The following is a 20,798-nucleotide window of genomic DNA, read 5'->3' as shown; positions in this document are numbered from 1 at the left end:
ATGAAAATTTGGGGGAGCTTGTGCGATACGCACACTGATACTCAGCGATGAAAATACCTTCCTCCTTCCCCGCGGCGACTCTAAAACAGTGTCCCACCGGGAATTGTTGTTTGAGTGATAAAGAACTGGTGGGGCCTCGCGCAAGACTCGAGCAAGCCACCGAGGCCCTTCTCAGCGAAACGGAAAATTCATCAAGGCACAATGAGGAGGGAGCAGGAAACGAGGCTCCGATCGGAGTGCTGGGGCAACGCCGAGCGCCAGCTTATCCCGCACTCTGCATTCAGAAACATTCAATGCTGCCATCCACGGTTTTTTTGGTTGTGGAAAAATAGACATGACATAACAGTTACCATTTATACCATTTTTAAGTGTATAGCTTGGTAGCACTAAGTACATACACACCGTTGTGCAACCATCACCATCATACACACCCACTTCATCATCCCATACCAGGCACATTTTGCATACGCACTCTGGTGGGTAAACATTCAGGAACCCACGTAGAGCCCCATGCTCAGTGGATGACTTCACGTCCAAACCCCTGTAATCCAGAGCCCAGAGATGAGTTACTCTCACACAGCCGACTCGCTCTCCACTTTGCTATCCAGGACCTGTTATGGACTGAACCATGCTCCCCTCAAAGTTCCTATGTTCCAGCCCTCACCCCAGCACCTTAGAATTTGAGCAGAGAACTTTTTTTTAATTTTTTTTATTATTATTATTTTTGAGACAGAATCTCACTCTTGTCGCCCAGGCTGGAGTGCAATGGTGCTATCTCGGCTCACTGCAACCTCCACCTCCTAGGTTCAAGCAATTCTCCTGCCTCAGCCTCCAGAGTAACTGGGATTACAGGCACCCGCCACCATCCACCACTGATTTTTGTATTTTTAGTAGAGATGGGGTTTCACCACGTTGGCCAGGCTGGTCTCGAACTCCTCAGGTGATCTGCCTGCCTCGGCTTCCCAAAGTGCTGGGATTACAGGCGTGAGCCACAGTGCCTGGCCAACACAAAACCTTTAGCGAAGTAATTACGCTAAAATGAGGCCATGAGGGTGGGCCCTACTCTAATCTGACTGGTGTCTTTTCAGGAAGAGGAGGTTTGGATACAGAGACACAAGGCGGAAAGGGTGAGAAGGCGGCCATCAGCAGGCCAAGAAAGCCCTTGGGAGGAGCTGCACCTGCAGATGCATTGATCTCGCACATGCAGTCTCCAGAACTCTGCAGAAGCAACCTGCCGCTGTGTAAGCCCCCCAGCCTGCGGCATTTTGTGAGGGCAGCCCTGGCTGGCCAACACAGGACTTCCAGAGCTTTCTCTCACGGTACCTTCTCTATCTCCCACCACAGGAACAGGTGCCTGCCTGCTGTCCTTCCCACAGGCCTCACTCCTTCCTGTCTGCACACCTCTGCTTCTACTATTTCTTTGAAAGGAATTGAATCCTACTCTCAGCCACTACAAACCCTTACCAGCCTGCAGGACCACAGGCTACTTCCAGCCAAGCCTGGCCCTCAGTGATCTTTCCAATCTCTGCTGCCCACTTCTTCCATTTAAAAAAAATGATTGTCATATGCCAGGCGCAGGGGCTCACACTTGTAATCTCAGCACTCCTGGAAGCCGAGGGGGGCGGATCCCTTGAGCCCAGGAGTTCTAGATCAGCCTGGGCAACATAGGGAGACCAGCCTGGACAACATGGCAAAGCCCCCTCTCTTCAAAAAAAAACACAGAATGAGATGGGCATGGTGGTGCTAGGCTGTAGTCACAGCTATCTGGGAGGCTGAGGCAGGAGAATCTCTTGAACCCAGGAGGTCGAGGCTGCAGTGAGCCAAGAATGCACAACTGCACTCCAGCCTGGGCAACAGAGTAAGATCCTATCTAAAAAAATAATAATAAAATAGATTGTCCTATATTGAAATCCCCTAAGCCTTGGGGTCTGTTGAACTTTTCCCATGCACTTAGTCTTGAATCCATGCAGAGACAAATTCCTTATGGGCAAGAATGAAATCTGAACTTGTCTCTCTCTCACTCAGCCCAGCATGGGTGCTTATCTTCTCTGTGGCTGCTGCCCTCCTCTTCAAGCGAAGACGTTTCATGCAATAGCATATGCAGGAGCATCTACCTCAGTGTGCGCAGAAGGGCTACAATGAGTGGGAAAGGCTCACTGACTTTAACAAGGCGAAAAACAGGAAACTGACCGTGGGGCAGATGTGGGTGCCGTTTTAGCAAAACCAGTTCACGATGATTTCAAAAAGGCCAGTCTAGACTATATAGGAAGTGTCAGTCGGCACACATGAGGTTACAGAATATACAGAAAAGATTCCAGAGTAATTCTACCTCCATGGCTCAGTGTCTAAGCAAGAGCCAAAGAAAGCAAATCCCAGAACATAAGAGTCGGGAGGGAAGCCAGATTCTAGACAACTAGTTTCAAAGGCAAGCCAGGCCTACATGTCTGTGGGTCTTAAGTGTTCACTCTGGTAAGAATCCATGAAGCAACATTAGATTCTTGAAACCACAGTCTACTATGGAGCAAATCATTCTTAAATTCTAGATTTTACTAGTAGGTTATCTCCAAACTGACAGATTAATATGTAAAGAGCAACAAAGCCTTCCCAAGAAAGCCCTGTGTTGGTCCCAAGGACCTCACTTCTAACCTGTCATAGAGAAATGATGGAAGAAAAGAGCTGAAAGACAAGGCCCAGGTTGCCAAGTGCCACCCTTCCATTGAAAAATGGCACACCATCTTTCCTATCTCCGGGGCCTGGTCCATCAGCAGCTTCTTGGTTATCCACTGTAACTACCAGTGGGGGAAAACTTGCAAAATTTGCCATCTGTTTCTCAACTCCCTAAAACATGATACACTCCACTCACTGCAACACACTGAAATCACTTTGTATATTTTCCTACCTTGACCTTGTATTTATGTAAAATTTCTCTAAAATGGATCTTCGGGGAAGCAGGGGACAGTGCGGGGGGCGGGGGAGAGCGGACACCAGAGCAGGACAAGCTGAAAGCCATAAAGCCTTCCCTGAGCCAACTCGAAATGGCTCTGGAAAAGCAGAAATGACTTAAGACACAAACAGACTCACAGTTCGAACAAGTGCCTGCTAACTTCCGCATCTACTGCACTGAGAGGATCGTCCAAGAGATAGATGTCAGCATCTTGATACACTGCTCTAGAAAATATAAAGAGATATCAGACTCTCACCCAGGAACGTGACAACTTTCAACAACTGGGATGTTCATTCAAATGCCAACAGAATAATCCAAGAAGGTGCTTCACACAGGACACGATACACAGTAAGCGGGTCCTACGTGCTCACCACCACTGGAAGCAGCACAAAAGACACCGGCATAGTGGCTGCTGAAATGCAACTTACCTTGCAAGGTTTACCCGTGCTTTCTGCCCTCCACTCAGCGTGGTTCCCCGATCTCCTATCACAGTCAGATCACCATCCTCCAACAGCTGTAAATCCTGTATGGACAAAGGAAAGAAGGGGGGAAAAAAAAGACTTAAAACATGTTCTCCCTCTGTTATCCTAAACTTTGCACATTAGTTCTTCAGAAATATACATGTATTTGATCAACAGCAATGGATATATTTCATAATAACTAAATTGTAACTTTGAACCTATCAAATACACAGTCAGGGCACGTTATCTATTTCAATGCTATAGCTTTACATAGCATTTATGCACTGAGCCATTTTAACAGAAATTTTTTGAGCAGCAACTCCTTGTGAATTCAGCAGTGAAAGAGTTTCCACAGTGAGTGACCTGACAATAAAAGACTGACACAAATGCAAGAAGTGATTAAGTGCTAAGGAAAAGGAAGCTGGCTTAGGGAGACAAAGGGAAAGTCCACTTTATATAGGGAGGTCAGCAAGGGCTCTCTGATCGAGGGGGTCTGAGCAGAGACCTGTCAGGGGATGGACTGGCTGGCACAGAGTGCAGGAAGAGTGCTCCACATAGAGGAATGAGCGAGCGCAAAAGCCATGGGGTGATACGTGCCCAAGGTGTTCACAGAAGAGCAACACGGATGCCTGCAGAACTGTGAGCACAGGATGACGGCAGGGGAGGGCAGAGAGAGAGGCAAGAGAAGCCAAGGGCTCACACCCCGGGAAACAGGAGGAAGGACATGATCTGATCAAGGAAACAATTGAGACAAGAAACAACAGTAGCTGGGACCAGAGTGGGGAGCAGGGAAGTGAACAACAGGGAAGTAAACAAATTTTAAAGGTAGCACCTATAGGATCTGCTGATGAGATGGGTGTGTGTTGTGATAGAAAAACAGGAGGACTGCATTGGTTTTGATATAAGACAAGGGAAGAACAGGGTTACCATGTACTGAGCTGGGGGAAGAGAGGGATGCAGATTTAAGAGAGAAAATCAAAAGGCTGATTATGGCCAAACTGAAATGCTGACCGGCAATCCTGACTTGCTGCTGGATAAGTGAGTCTCGAGGTCTGTGCTGGAGACCCAACTGTGAGGGCTATCAGCATAAAGCCATGGGACTTACTAAGGAACAACTGTGTCTTCACAAGCCATTTTGCTGACTTTTGCCTCAGCTTTCCATTCTCAGAGAAGGGATAACACCCGCCCCATCTTCACAGTGATGCTTAAGGTATCACGATAGACTGACAGAAAAAACTCTGCAAAAAAATAAGAGCAGGAAGAGCAGCCCAGCCAGGAAAAGCCAAAGGGAAAGGAGCAGAGTGCTCATGAGACACTGCACAGACTGGCTGCACTAAGTAGGCTCTGGTTCCATGCAAGACCCCAGAAAACAAAAGCTAGGAAGGATAACAAGTTTTTATTTGAGGATCTAACCAAAGTTATATTTAAAATTTATTTAAGAAATACGCTGACAAAGCACAATACTTTTCTAAAACAACATGACAAGAACATCCCTGAAAACAACAGGATAATGATCAGGTTTAAGTTACATTACATTATATTAGAAGTCTTTACTTGGATGGCCTATAATTATCACTAGACAGATCCTGGCATAGACAAAAGGTGTGGAGAAGATCGCTGGGTACTGACTGAGCTTCATAAGCATCAACCTAGGACACTACAGAGATAGCCCTCTTACAGATCAAGGTGTCATTTCTTTGTCTCTACTCTGACAAAGCCGGGGAGACAAAGCAAATGGCACATTGAGATCTCCATGACAAGCAAGTACTCTGACCTCCCTAAGTTCTCCTTTTATCTCTTTTACAAAATATCCTGGAGAAACAAGAATTAATAAACTCACAGAATGCTGGAATAATCTAAAGTAAGTGTATGAACTCTCTAAGTGGAAAAAGGATCTGAGCTCATTATCATTTGCTATTGATGACTACGACATATTTTCTGATCAAACCAACAGCAGGACCCCATTCATAGCATGAATCCCACTAAATAAAGTACATCACCAAATGGAAAAAAGACAGTATCTCCATTGGAACCTACTCCCTGGCAGCCCACAAAGACACACAGGAGTCCCCTAATACTCCAATCTGAACCAGATGGCGTCAAATGAAAGGTAGCAAGTGCCCCATTATGAAAATTCATTATTTCAAGTTATCTCTTTGTTGAGCTCAGAAGTTACACTATCTCTTCCTTTCAGTTTTCATAAAAAGGCAACGCGGCCGGGCATGGTGGCTCACACCTGTAATCCCAGCACTTTGGGAGGCCGATGCGGGTGGATCACCTGAGGTCAGGAGTTCAAGACCAGCCTGGCCAACATGGTGAAACTCCGTCTCTACTAAACATACAAAATTAGCCAGGCATGGTGGTGCAGGCCTGTAATCCCAGCTACTTGAGAGGCTAAGGCAGGAGAATCGCTTGAACCTGGGAGGCAAAGGTTGCAGTGAGCGAGATCGTGCCATTGCACTCCAGCCTGGGCAACAAGAATGAAACTCCATCTCAAAAACAAAAAAAAAACAACGGACCAGTTAACACTATCTCTTCCTTTCAGTTTTCATAAAAAGACAATGCACCATTTTAAGACAGGGTCCCAGCCTTCCACACAAACACAAACACACATTGTTTACTTGGCCTCATTCCATTGCTGATGGTCTTTATATGTTAAGTTTCTGTGCCTTGATTTTACATTGTTTTGTTTTCATTCTCAAAATAGCATCAAATTGTAGCACAGCAATCTTAGCCATTTTCTAGAAAAGACACTAAAAATACCTGTCTTATTTCACGCAGATAGGGAATAGGGAAGGAGCTCTCTACCCGTGCCTGGTAGTAGCACTTTGAGTACTACAACGACCTTGAGTGTTGTTGACTTAACAAACTATTTATGGACAAGCCTCAGATAGGGAAAATATTTCAAAGGATCTGAAGTACAATCTGAGTCAGGCTAATTTCCTAGCCATGATTTTCTAGTTTGGTTAAAGGGAAACAGTTGGGCAGAAAGCAGAAGTGCTCCCAATGGGAGGAAGGTATCTTATGCACGTTAGGTACCACTCAGTAAAATTAACCAATTATTTAATCTACCACCACCTTTACTGAAATGCAGACACAGAAACTAGAGAAAAACCATGACGTGGCTGTGTGGGTTTGATGCCATCTAACCAGAATCCTACCATGTGCACATCAACCATGGTGACACTGAAGGCAGAAAGACCACTGAGGACACTGTGGGGACGGTCACAGGGGCCAGGCTTGAGGCCCCAGCACAAAAAGCAGGTTCCAGAGTCAGAGAGCAGGGCTCTCCAGCTTTGGGCCACACCTTGCTTCCATTTGGAATGGCCCTTCCTTTCATAGCTTATCAACATCCTATTCTTCTTTCAGGGCCCAGCTCAAACTCTTCTATGAAACTAACCTGTAGTCCCCCAACCAGAAAACATCACTCTGTCTTCTAGGTTCCTAAGGCTTTGTTTATATTTCTTAGGAAGGACCTGCCATATTCTGCCTCTTAATGTTTATGTGTGTACTCAGCATCTTGCTCCACGAGTCAGCTCCTGGATGTAAGAGCTATGCACAAACCACTGTTCCTGATGCCTGGTGTTATCTCTAACCTTCATGACAACCTGCCCAGTAAGTAGTGACCACACTTCACAGATGAGGAGACTGAGATGAAGTGAGAGCACGTAACTGGTCTGAGGACTGTCAGTTAATAAAGGAAGGCTGGAGTCTGAACCAAGCTCATCTCAGTTCACAGCCTGTTGCCCTTTCATATCATGCTTCCCCAAGTGCTTGCTAGAAGATACTTAAAGGCAATACTGAAACAACTCAGAACTTGAAGTCTCTCTATCCATATGCAGCACTATCAGTCCATTTAGTCACACTAGTTAGATTAACCTCATTGTATCCCTTTTGTACTCAGCTTTAAAAAAGAAGACAGGGTCTTTCTATGTTGCCTAGGCTGGTCTCATACTCCTGACCTCAAGTAATCCTCCCACCTCAGCTACCCAAAGTACTGGGATTACAGCTTTGAGCCACCACACCGGGCCCTCAGCATGTTTCCTATTATGTCACTAAGGAGTGATATGGTTCTCCCAACTGAGAGATTAACAACAACAACAAAAAGGCATAACAACAGTTATTTTATGATTGTCAAGGCAATCTAAAAAGAAAATGTCCAAGTTGGCAGGAATGTGGCAAATATGAGAAGAAATTATAAAATAGTGGGTACCCCAAAGGGGTTTGTATATTCAAGAGAGCTATATAGAAAAACATTAAACTCAAATTTATCAATTCCATGCCTTTGGATACGCATTGCTTAAAAGTGCTCAAGGATTAAAAGAAACTATGCAAAGGGTGACATAATATTAATACATTGCATCTATTAGGGTAACAATATTTTTATTATTGACTTATTTACTGTACTATGTACAGAACCCCTATACTCAGATACATTCTTTCAAGCATATCACATTTCATGTGATTTTACCCAAAATTGGTGGCTCTTATAATTAAGAAGACCTGTTATGTGCCTAGTAATCAGGTGCTTTAAGTTCATGATCAAATCTTATCCTCACAATAGCCTATGAGGTGAATAGTTTATTATCTCTATTTTACAGATGACAAAACTGAGGCTTTCTAAGGTTCAGACGATTAGCTAAAATCGCACACCTACTAAAAAGGAACTGAGACTCAATCCCAGAGCTGTCTGACCCCAAGGCCTCGGATTTTAACCACTACCCACTAACGTATCTAACATTAGTATGTTGTTTCCTGAGGTATGTCCTGTCATTTGCTACGATATCACTTTGAATAAGTAATTAGCCTAAAGCAATACTGCTAAATGTGAATTATTACTTCCTATCTTATTATTTTATCTCAAAGATATTTTTAGCTCAATGAACTTATAAATTTACTTCAACTGTATCTAGTACAATATATCTAGTTGTTATCCATATATCTGAGAAATTTTGTTAGTTCCTATTTTTTCCTCTAGGACTCTTTTTTTTGCAGGGGAGGGTGGCCAGGAGGGGAATGAGGAACTATATAAGGCAAAATCTTTTATGTATCTTATTAACTGATTTAGAGAAAAGGGCAATAGCTACTACTTACCAAAAACTTGGCATGTTTGCATTTTACAGACATTGCCTGCAGTCTTTATAATCCTGCTGTATCTCCCCCATTTAATAAGAAATGAAACAGAGGGCAAACACCCAGAGACACTCAGACCGTTTCTGTCCAGCAGGTTTTGATTACACACACAATCTCTGTACCTACAAGCCAAAATAATTCCAGGATTGCTATTCTCTATGGCCATCTTACACCCACCATTGACGTGTGGATTTGAAAAGGAGTCAGCAAATGATCTCATAACTCATTAAGAGGATCCCTGGTTTCTTGCCAGTCCCCTGCTAAACAGTCATAAATGGCATTTGAGAATGGTAGCAAAACTTCTTGGAAACCATCTCATCCCATGTCCTTATTTCTCAGCAGAGACATCAAGAGCCCAAGGCAGGTAACGTGACATGTCCAAAGTGGACACTGAGCTGGTCGTGCGCAGTGGCTCATGCATATAATCCCAGCACTTTGGGAAGCCAAAGCAGGTGGATCACTTGAGGTCAGGAGTTCAAGACCAGCTGGTCAACATAGCAAAACCCCATGTCTACTAAAAGTACAAAAACATTAGCCAGGCATGGTGGCGTGCACCCGTGATCCCAGTTACTTAGGACGCTGAGGCAGGAGAATCACTGGAGCCTGGGAGGCGGAGGTTGCAATGAGCCGAGATTACACCATTAGACTCCAGCCTGGATGACAGAGCGAGACTCCATCTCAAAAAAAACCCAAAGTGACAGCGAGCAAATGACAAAGCTGGGCCAGCCTCCTGCTCTGTTTGACTTTTCCACCGGAGGCCCACCGTCCTACCGAGGATGGAACCATGCACAGGGGGCCAGCAGTCCGTGCTTACAGACATCCAGGAAGGAACCAAGAAGTCGCCATGCAGCCCAGCCCTGAAGGGACCCCATTGCCACTGGAGTCTGCCTGCCATGCAGAAGCCCGCAGGTGCCTGGGACACTGTCCAACTTACTGGGCCAGTCCTCAAAGGTGGCTATGGAAGAGGCTGAATGGCAGCCACTGTCCTAACCCCCACTTTCCTCCAGAGACTTTCTGACGTGGGAAAGAGCAAGGCAGAGCTGGGTGACCCGGGACCTGAAGTCTCATGTGGGTATCAGAAGCTGAACAGGTAAAAAGGGAAGGCTTGAAAAACATTTTGTCCCACATTCTACCTTTGTATCAATCACCTAATTGTTAAAATAGTTCTACCTTATAAACACCTCCAGCTGAGAGGTGGCCTGGCAGAGGGGAAAATGGAATCTGGAGCTAGGCGGGTATGGCTTTGAACTTGAACTGCAAATGTTCAGGTGAGTCATTTCATCTCTCCAACCCTCCACTTTACCAGCCATAAGCAACATTCAACTCTTGAAACCACAGTCTTGAACAAATCATTCTTAAATTCTAGATTTTACTAGTAGGTTATCTCCAAACTGACAGATTAATATGTAAAGAGCAACAAAGCCTTCCCAAGAAAGCCTTATGTTGGTCCCAAGGACCTCACTTCTAACCTGTCATAGAGAAATGATGGAAGAAAAGAGCTGAAAGACAAGGCCCAGGTTGCCAAGTGCCACCCTTCCATTGAAAAATGGCACACCATCTTTCCTATCTCCGGGGCCTGGTCCATCAGCAGTTTCTTGGTTATCAACTGTAACTACCAGTGGGGGAAAACTTGCAAAATTTGCCATCTGTTTCTCAACTCCCTAAAACATGATACACTCCACTCACTGCAACACACTGAAATCACCTCGTATATTCTCCTACTTTGACCTTATATTTCTGCAAAATTTCTCTAAAATGGATCTTCAGGGAAGCAGGAGACAGTGGGGGGACACCAGAGCAGGACAAGCTGAAGTATAGTAATTATTTTAGGGAAATGTTAGCAATTCTGTACCAACTTTGAATAAAATGAAAATTTTACTTTAAAAAAGTGAGGCTAGCAATATCAGAAAAATCAACAAAATGAGGATAGCAATAGCAAAGGCACTGGGAAATCATGGCAAAAGATTACAACTTTATATACCTGTGTGTGTGAGACAGAGAAAAAAAATTAACACTTGGTGGAATCTGAATAACTAGGAGCTTGCCTTAGTGCATCTTTTCCTATATAGTGTATACTATTCAATAAAAATCTAGCTCATTACTGTTAACTTAATGTCATTTCTGAAAATGCATCATCTCTCATTAACAATAGCCCAGGATGAAGAAACAGCCCATTAAACAAGCAATGATTTCTCTGTCCAAATCGCCAGCAAATACTACCCACCTGATTGATAGAATCTATGCTATTCCAGCCATTGTTCAAGCAAAATTCCTCATTCCTCACAAACCTGGCTGGAAGCCTTCTGCATCACACCTGTGACAGTCTGTGGCGGCCTTTTCCAGACAGTATAAAAGAACAGTAGGATGTCCAGGCCACACTGCACAGAGCCCGGGGAGAGCCCTTTAATGTCATTACTCACGATTTTTATAGCCCAAAGAAGGTAACATAGTATTTATCAGTATTTACCATTTTTTCTATTTTCTAGAACTTACAGCCCTCTATTAAGTATGCTCAGTTTTCATCAACTATCCACCAATTTAATGAAAACCTCAGTGTACAATCAAACACTTCATCTTTTCTGGAAACAATCACTCTCTTGGTGAAATGATACGCAATGAAAAATAAATTTTAAAACAGTTTGTTTCCTTTAAATAATAAATTGCACTGTAAATTTATCCATGTAACCAAAAACCACCCATACCCCAAAATCTACTGAAACAAATTTTCTTTTTTAAAGGGAGTGGAGAAGGAAACCTCTGGTCTGAGAGGGACCCAAGCAGGAAACACCAGCCAAGTGCACAGTGCAGACATATTCCGGAGTCTGACACAAACCAATGGGCAACGAGATACTAAAGCGCTGTGATCTCTGCCTAGCCAGTTGATGATAGCAAGACATTTTGGTGATTTTTTTTCTTGAGTGAGATGTAATTTTTTTTGAAAAGTGTTCTTATCTTCTAGAGATAAGTAATAAGGTATCACAGATAAAATACAATTACAGATAAAATACAATTGAGGCCGAGGGTGAGCATCAGAAGAATCTGGGGTGGGGGTGGAGCTAGCAGAGGGCCGGGGTAGAGATGGAGTAGAATTGGCTACAAGTTGATCACACTTGAACTTGAGCAATGGGTACATGCAGGTTCAAGACACCCTTCTCTCCACTTTTGCAAATTTTTATAATTGTCCATTTTGAAAAAAAGAAAAGTTAAAAGTAAATAAAACTTCACAAAACCAACCAAACCCCCAAAATTCACCCTGTAAATATCATTTTCACATCAGACTTAAAAAGTCAGAGTGTGTGTGTGTTCATTTACTGGGAGGACCGCCTTAAAGTATTAAATAACATTCAAAGGTCTTTAAAAATTAAAAAAAAGTTAATAAACCTTGTTGTTCAAGTGAACACTAGTATTACTGGACATTCAAGTAGATGAAATCCAAAAGTCATCACTCACCTTTTTCAGCGCACAAGCCTTTATGACTTTTTCATATCGTTCCTTTTCGTATTTCTTACCAAATAAAATATTACTCCTCAGAGTTCCGGAGAACACCCAGGGCTGCTGAGACACATAGGCAATTCTTCCATGCACGCTGACCAGCCCGTGACTTGGGGCCAATTCCCCGAGCACAGCACTTAACAGTGATGACTGAAACAGATTGTTAAAAAACGTATGTTCAGTCAACACTCGAGACAAGAATAAGCCACTGCAATGCAGCCTTGCCCAGCCCTGGGAGCTTGAAAAACACCACTCATTCATTTAAAAGAGCACAGGAAGTTGTGATTAAAAATTGGAAATAACATATTGGTCCATATAAACTAGTGGTTTATAAGGAATATTAACAAAATAGAGTGTAACAATCTACTCTGCCCTAATGAGATTCCCTAAATGAGTTTAATGCCCCAAATGAAATGGTACATGGAACAAAATCAACTAAGAATATTTACAGCAACACAGCAGCCAAGCATGACATATAGTTCATATATCCAATATTGAATGCATTGTTCTTGCATGCAGGTATCGTTTTTGACAAAGAACTAGTTCTAGAAAAGCTGTATGTAAATAACATATCCTGGCCAGGCACAGTGGCTCACACCTATAATCCCAGCACTTTGGGAGGCCAAGGCGGATGGATCGCTTGAGGCCAGGAGTTTGAGACCAGCCTGGCCAACATGGTGAAACCCCATCTCTACTAAAACTACAAACATTAGCCGGGCATGGTGGCACACCTGTAATCTCAGCTACTTGGGAGGCTAAGGCATGAGAATCACTTGAACCTGGGGAAGTGGAGGTTGAAGCGAGTCTAGATCGCGCCACTGCACTCCAGCCTGGGCAACAGAGTGAGACTCTGTCTCAAAAACTAAATATACATACATACATGAATAAATCAGTGACAAATAAAAATAAATAATATATCCTGTGCACTAGGAAGGACTTTTAAATATCCAAGAATCGTGTCTGTGGAGAGCAAACTTCAATTGTGAAACCACCCTATTTGTTATATACCTACATCTAGATTTATTGTGTTGCTTTAGAATGCATGAGACTAAGTCTGTATGCACGTTTCCTTTGCATCTTCTACAATGCACAGACGTGACGTGTCTGTGCTCCCCACTATCAGAGCACTTACGACACTGAACTGAAATCACCTGTTTGTATATCTGTCTCACCCCAGATACCAGAAACTTCTGGAGGGCAGTGGCGTCTGGGTCTTGATAACAGGTGTATCTTTTACTCCTAACACAGGACTATACACCTGGCTACAGGTTTATTAAATGTGTGTTCATCTGACTTGGAGAAGTCATATCAAAACACGTTTAAAGCTTTTCAGACAAGCCTTCACAACCTCCAGATGTTTGTAGCATCTAGGGTCCACTCTGACAAAAAGAAGTTCCCACTTTCTTAGTCAATCCATCCTGCATAGTGGTCACATAAATAATTTCCTTCATGGAGATGTCCAACTTCTAGGAGTTCCCAATTGCTCAACTTGAAGAACGAAGTGAAACATGATATGCACTGTCCACATTTATTTGGTCATGTGACCCTTCTTGCAAAACGAATGTTCTATGCACTGAGAAATGCCGTGCCAAGCATACCCAATTCAAAATTGTGTTACATGTAGCCTTGGGCTCAAACCCAAGAAGTTAATATGAGAAGTGGGGTTGCAACAAGCTGCCAAAAGCCATTCTAACTCACCTTCCCTGCTCCCACTGGGCCGACCACAGCTAACAATTCACCAGGTCTGACAGTAAAGGAAAGGCCTTGTAGAGTTGGGGTCTCCGATGCCTACAAATTAAAGTTTATAAAATGTGCCCATTTCAATAAAGTCACACAAATCACTTCAAAAAGAGAAGAAAACAATACAATAGTCACTGATACATGAACATAACCCAAATCTTTCTCCTTCCTAAGATATTGTATCCTAGAGTCCTTTTCATGCAATCATATTTTTTTGGTGGGGTTTTAAACAGTTTGGAGTCTTCAGTACTTAAGGAAGGCCCATTCCCTTTTACCAGATTTTCATGTGAACACAGCTCCAGACTTCCACAAAATTTAGAGTAAAAATGACAAGGCAAACTTCTTGAAATGAAAACTCATGCTAACTTACTAAAACAATATTTTTTTTTTTTTACTTTAAGTTCTGGGATACATGTGCAGAACGTGCAGGTGTGTTACATAGGTATACATGTGCCATGGTGGTTTGCTGCACCTGTCAACCTGTCATCTAGGTTTTAAGCCCTGCATGCATTAGGTATCTGTCCTAATGCTCTCCCTCCCCTTGCCCCCACCCGCCGACAGACCCAGATGTGTAATGTTCCCCTCCCTGTGTCCATGTGTTCTCATTTAAAACAATATTCTTAATATAATATTCAGTATGGGAGCTTTTCAACTATTTGTAAGTTTTCATTCTCTCCCTTGGTTTTAATAGTCTATTTCATTAACCTCCACAAGGTGGCAGCATGAGTACATGGCATGCCCAGTCCTTGGCTAATGGATGACTTGAAATCTCCACTAATCTCTCCATTTTCACTTGATAAAGCATGAACCTCAGTTATGCCCAGCCAGACAGAAGGCACTTTATACTACAAAGTCACTCTTGGCAAATGAACTTCTACAAATGGTGGTCAACCCTGTAACCAAGAGCTCTAATTTAACAACAACCAAAAACTGAAGAAAAATGAAATTAAGTATATGTTCATGGGTCAAAGTGAAAGTCTCAGTATTACACCTGCAGCTTGTGTTACCTATCCTGGATAAATAGGGACAGCATCGTAGTTCTACTATAAACACAGAGGTACCCGCTACAGCATTCAATCCAGCACAAAGGGAGGAAGGGATGAAGTACTCATTATGGTATCAGAAATAATGTTCCTAAACAATCTATAAATTCTATGATAAAAAGATTCAGGAGTATATGCATGTTTTTACATATACTAAATGTTAAGGAAATTATCAATCACTGCTAATGTTAAAAAAAAAAAAGGTTGTTTTAGTCAGGGCACGGACTGGTTCATGCCTGTAATCCCAACATTTTGGGAGACGGAGGTGGGAGGATCACTTGAGCCTAGGAGTTCAAGACAAGCTGGGGCAACATAATGAGAAACCATCTCTTAAAGAAAAAAAAAATCGGCCAGGCATGGTGTGTGCCATAGTCCCAGCTACTCAGGAGGATGAGGCAGGAGAATCCCTTGAGCACAGGAGGTTGAGGTTTCAGTGAGCCAAGATTGCACCACTGCACTCTAACCTGGGTGACACACTAAGACCTTGTCTCAAAAAAAAAATGTTATTTTACAGTTTATTTATTATTTAGGAGACCAAACCAAATTCATTACTTTTACAAAGAGCTTCTAAATATTTTCAGTTGAGAGGATTAAGTGTGTATCAGGGAAAAGGGATAGTTTACCAGAGCATGATAAACCAAAATGAGGAGGTTTCCTCTTCTCATACAAGGACAATCAGTACTTTGAATTATCTATCTTTTAAAAAAGCAAAAGTCAGTTGGTACAAATAAAGAGAGGAATGGTTTTAAATTCAGAATATAGAACCTCAACCATAAAAACTGCCAACTCTAAGAACTTTTGTCCAAACCCAGACATCAACACTAGTGGACAAAAATTGATACTGCTAAGTAAAGTAAAAACAGCTACAATTTGGGAGGAATCCTAAAGGGGTTTAAGTCGCACATTTATAATCTTCATCTGAATTTCCCATAGATAGACTGGAGAGACGTGACCATGCATGTCTGGTGGGTGGGCATTTAGCAAATTTATTCAAGTCCCAAATCCTTTCAGAAGTGGCTATTCTTCTGCACAACACGCTTTGGTAAATGCTTATCCATATCATAGAAAAATGATCAAGAGTGAATCAAAGGCAATGCAGCCTCCTCAACTCTAGAAAAGGGTTCTTCAAAATGAATCTGGCGTCCCTGGAGGGTGGACCACCCCTGGGATGATGGAAGAGGGAAGCACGCATGGAGTCAACCAACCCAAAACCTAAAGATGCTGAGCTGGCCCAGCCCACAAACAGGTACTCATCAACCCCTCTCCACATCTCAAGTGGGCACGTGCAATCAGTAAAATGCCCAAAAGACAGCAAGCGCGGCGGGGGAACAAGAGATCAAGATAACCTTCAAAATGAAAAATTTACCTGGAAACGACTTAACAGTCACATACCCAAATAATCACAAATATTTCTGCAAATGGTCAAATGCTAAAATATGTGTGTATGTAAACTGACCCCTTATGTGTCCCAGACCACATTATAGGATGGCCACAGACCAAAACAATCATGATCCCTTTTAAGCACAAAGAAAGTAGCCCCAGATTTCATAGGAATTATATAACAACCATCCAGAATAGGTTTCTCTACTCCTTCCTACATGCCTAACAACTATTTCTTTTTTAAAAAAGTAATACATTATTACCTAAACACGTGGAAAAATAGCGTTAAACAAAATGTGACATATTTACACGATTTTAAGTGCAAACTTGTCACAAATTCACAAAGTCTTGCTTGACTTAGCCTTACTATATAAGGTGTTCCTCCTCTAAAATGTGAAGGGTCTACTCTGTATTCCTGATTAAGTAACATTTGTCTCTTAAGACAACTGAAACCTACCTATTTCTGTGATTACAAGATGAAAAAACACAACTGGTCAACCTGTCCCTTTCCCCTCCTTTGCAGTGTGTCTCTTTCCTAACAACTATTTCTGATTTTACTTCTTTTTACTCAGTTTTGGCTGCAAAACAGTGAGCCACATGCAAAACTCAGCTTCCCATCACGGCCCTGGTTCTTAGAGCAGGTTTGCCCCACCGGGAGGCCTGGGACCCAGCACTGGTGCGCTGCAGCCAGAAGGGGGCAGCACTCGACAGCTCAGAAGGCTAGGCCCGTTCCCTCTGGGACCTCCAGGCTCCAGGACACTAAGGCAGGCCGACTGAGCCCCCACTCTGGGCCCAACCCTATGCTGGGCCCTGGGGCCAGAGCAGCGAAGAAAACAGAAGCAAATCCCTTCCCCATGGAGAGTCACAGGCTCTCACGGGGCCACAGACTTTACAGCTTAGAGATTCAGCCCAAGCCCGTTTGTTTTATAAATGAGACCTAGGCTGGTGAGAAGACCTTCCCCTCCAATACCCGCTGGTCTATCCAGCAAGACTGGTGCTGGAGTCTCTGTCTTTCTCCTAAATCCCAGCCCAGCTCCCCCTTCTTTCCTCTGCAGCTTCTCTCCAAAAGCCCCAGTGTCTGTGCCCCTCCTCCCACCCCAGCACCCTCTCAGCCGCAGACCTCCCTAATAATCCCTTCCAGCGTGAGGCATAATCACCCCAAGACAAGGCCCAGAAAACCGGATGGAGTGTTCTGTTTACAATGCAGCTGTCAATGTTATCTAGGAACCAAAAAACAACAAAACAGCCCATTTTACAATATTGCAGGGTTTGGTACAAAAGAAATTTGCAAATGGGACCTACACAGTGTGTGGTGGCTACCTCAGTGCCTTCCTTTAGCTCAACAGCATTCACCTAGAGTGCTTTTATCTAGTGGGATGTTCACAGAGCTTTCTATCAATGCTTGAAGTGTATTAGAGCTGGGCACAGTGGCTCACGCCTGTAATCCCAGCACTTTGGGAGGCCAAGGCGTGCGGATCACCTGAGGCCAGAAATTCAAGACCAGGCTGGCCAACATTGGAGAAACCCTGTCTCTACTAAAAATACAAAAATTAGCCAGGCATGGTGGGGCGTGCCTGTAATCCCAGCTACTCAGGAGGTTGAGGCAAGAGAATCACTTGAACCTGGGAGACAGAGGCTGCAGTGAGCCAAAATCACACCACTGCACTCCAGCCTAGGCAAAAGAGTGAGGCTCTGTCTCCAAAATAAATAAATAAATAAATAAATAAATAAATAAAGTGTATGAGGGTGGGAACGCCAGCAGGTAAGGAGAAACTGTCACCTTGTGAGAGTTTCCATGTGCACAAGATGCAATGATGTTCTATATATTTGGGAACACATTATTGTTTTGTTGGTAGAGATGGCAGAAATTACATCAGAATTAGGCAAACATGAAACAGGGAGTTACTTAGAGCCAAGGGCATGTAAAGAAAGGAAGAGTCTGGAGTCTAGAGAGTTTTGACATTTGTCCCACAGGAGATGGCCGAGGCAGTGGGGCTGGGTGGGAGTGCTGCTCAACCACCTATTGGCTCTTGGCTCCAGCAAACTACACTACGACTCAAGGTCAGCCACAAAGAGCACCCGGAGAGGGGAGGAGCTGGTCACCACCAGCACTGCCCACCTGTTTTAAGCAGCCTGAGTGGTTCCAGTGCCCTCAGAAGAGACCCTTGCCCTCTGGTCCCAAATCTTGCTGGCAGCCGGGCCACTGGGTTCTGCTCCTGGCAGACATCATCTCCAGCCCCAGGGTGCAGCTTCCTGCCATGGCTGATCTCGGGGTGGCCTCCTCCACCCCTGCTTTCCCTTTGTGCTCTTTCTTTCATCACCTATGTAACGAATTCCCTGCAAGAAATTCCCTCTCCCATGCTGTGTGTTCTGTTTTCCAGACTAACACAGACTGCAGAGGACCCCGGACTCAGGTGAGCGTAACCGCAGAACCAGCTCAATCTGGTTCAACTTTGTGTAATAACACAGTAAACTGTTTTTTGGTTACCATGGATCCCAGGTTGCAAGTTATGTAATCTGAGCATTCCCAGATAAACCAAGCAGGCAACCATGGGCAGAACCCAAGTGCTAGGACAAAGGAAGGAGGAACGAGTTCAGAGGCAGATGCCTCATGGCATGATCCAGGATCCGATCAGATCCAGCCCTGGAATCACGCAAGACCCAATCGGACCTCTGCCTATAAAACCTGCCCCATCCCCCAGCTAGGGAAGACAAATTTGAGCGTTGCCTCCTGTCTCCTTGCCATTCGACTTACAATACAGCCTTTCTCTTCATGAAAAGCTGGTGCCATGGTAGTGGCGTCTATGAGCACTGGGCAGGGAGCCCACTGCTTCCTTGGAAGCATGAGGAGGGCACTGGAGTTGTGGATAACGGGAGATGCACGGAGCCTCAGTACTTCTTGTGGGTGACCCCTGCTGTTGTTCCCGTTTGCCTAAATGTTATGAGTAAACCAAGTGTTGAAAAATCCTTGTGGCCTTGCCTGAACTACCTGTCCGCTTACCACACGGTGAAACCCTTCAGTCAGGAATCCATGGAGCTTGCTACGCCGGCCCGCAGCCTCCCCTCTGCCTTGGGCTGCCACCAAAGCAGCTGGCAACAACCAGATGCTTGGAATAGGGGAGCCCCACCCCAACCCTGTGGCAAAAATCCAAGTCATGGGCTTTCTCAATATGTAATAAGATGACCTGAAAACACTAAGCTGAAAATGTGCACTGATACCCCAAAGTCTCCGTAATAATCTACAGTGTACTCAGCAGTTAACCCATTCCATGCTGCACCCCTAGTCTGTCCAATCCTATAAAATCCAATATTGCCAGTGTCCAAACTTAGTGACATTTAGTTTAGAATGAGGTAACACTTTCCTTGGTTTTTTTGAAAATGAGATAAAACACAACTTGTCAAATACCTAAGTCTGATTTCATACCTACTTTCTATTAATTGCAAAACTGACTCCTAATTTTGAGAATCTCTGTAACATACTTTCAGTAAATAAGCAAGCCATATTTTATACGATGTGTAACACCTCAAAATTCTCTATTACATCAATGTCACTCATTATCTATTAGCAGTCATGATCTTGCAATTAAGGATATGTTACCTTATCCCAAAAAGCAGTAAAATCCTGCACATGCACCATCTTTTTACCATCTGACGGCAGCTGACGGTTGCGCTGTGATATCTCATCAAGTAGCAAAAAGGTCTAAAGAAAATGGGAAAAACGCAGATTGTTTAAATTACAGAAACAAAAGCACAAACAAAAGTCACTGCTTCTATGGAATTTGTAACATAAAACTTTATACAGCCTACAGATCATTTTACCAACCCCATTTAAAGTATCAGTTCATATCAGCATATGATATTTATTTAATAAATAAACATACAAAGAGTTCATGGCCATGAACTGTCTTTGTAATTTTAGGAACTATCTGTGTAATTTTTTTCAACAAGTATACTTGTTCCTAAATAAACCGAAAACACTGCTCTGAGGTTGAGTGCATTTATAGCCTGCATATTCCTACTGCTGTACTTTTGTGTTACTAATGGCGAACATGGGAGTTGGTCGGAAATGATCTGATGAATATTTCATGAATCCTCATCGTGTGCCAAGCCCCGTGCTAGATGCTGGCAACATGAAAGTCAAGGCCATTCCCAGCCTTCAGGAAGTGAGTGAGCCCAGAAGGGCAGGCAGGAAACACAGGGCAGAGCCTCTGAAGGCAGCCCTGGCTCTGGCCGGTCACTTAGATTCAACTGGCCTTTCTCCTCCCTCCTGCATGTCAAATTGACATACAACTTATTCACTACCACTTAAGTCAGTGTTCTTTACCTAAAGAAGAAAAAAGGCTTCTATCTCTTAAAACATATTTTATAAGCTACTTTTCACAATCACTTACTATTATTATTATTATTTTTTGAGACAGAGTCTCACTCTGTCACCCAGGCTGGAGAGCAGTGGCACGATCTCGGTTCACTGCAGCCTCTGCCTCTCAGGTTCAAGTGATTCTCCAGCCTCAACCTCCCGAGTAGCTGGGATTACAGGCATCTGCCACCATGCCTGGCTAATTTTTGTATTTATACTAGAGACAGAGTTTCACCATGTTAGCCAGG

At 43.6% G+C, this 20,798-nt stretch overlaps 1 protein-coding gene across 6 annotated transcripts in view; it reads right to left on the bottom strand.

Annotated features, from left to right (window-relative positions):
* ABCC4 (ATP binding cassette subfamily C member 4 (PEL blood group)) overlaps window positions 1-20,798 on the bottom strand; it is a 393,134-nt gene that overhangs the window by 162,633 nt on the left and 209,703 nt on the right. For 5 of the 6 annotated variants that reach the window (XM_055244268.2, XM_055244267.2, XM_055244269.2 and 2 more), the window contains 5 exons: window positions 19,792-19,893; window positions 13,729-13,818; window positions 11,989-12,180; window positions 3,373-3,467; window positions 3,082-3,168 (listed from right to left, as the gene is read on the bottom strand). In XM_055244268.2, the coding sequence (XP_055100243.1) occupies window positions 3,082-3,168; window positions 3,373-3,467; window positions 11,989-12,180; window positions 13,729-13,818; window positions 19,792-19,893 (566 nt within the window). The remainder of the gene's footprint in view (window positions 1-3,081; window positions 3,169-3,372; window positions 3,468-11,988; window positions 12,181-13,728; window positions 13,819-19,791; window positions 19,894-20,798) is intronic. The other variant, XM_055244271.2, reaches the window with a different exon arrangement.

The sequence above is a fragment of the Symphalangus syndactylus genome, chromosome 15 (genome assembly GCF_028878055.3).
Source record: "Symphalangus syndactylus isolate Jambi chromosome 15, NHGRI_mSymSyn1-v2.1_pri, whole genome shotgun sequence".
In the NCBI taxonomy this organism is placed as follows: domain Eukaryota; kingdom Metazoa; phylum Chordata; class Mammalia; order Primates; family Hylobatidae; genus Symphalangus; species Symphalangus syndactylus.
The sequence above is the reverse complement of the archived record's forward strand: the minus strand, read 5'-3'. Positions and strand labels throughout refer to the sequence as shown.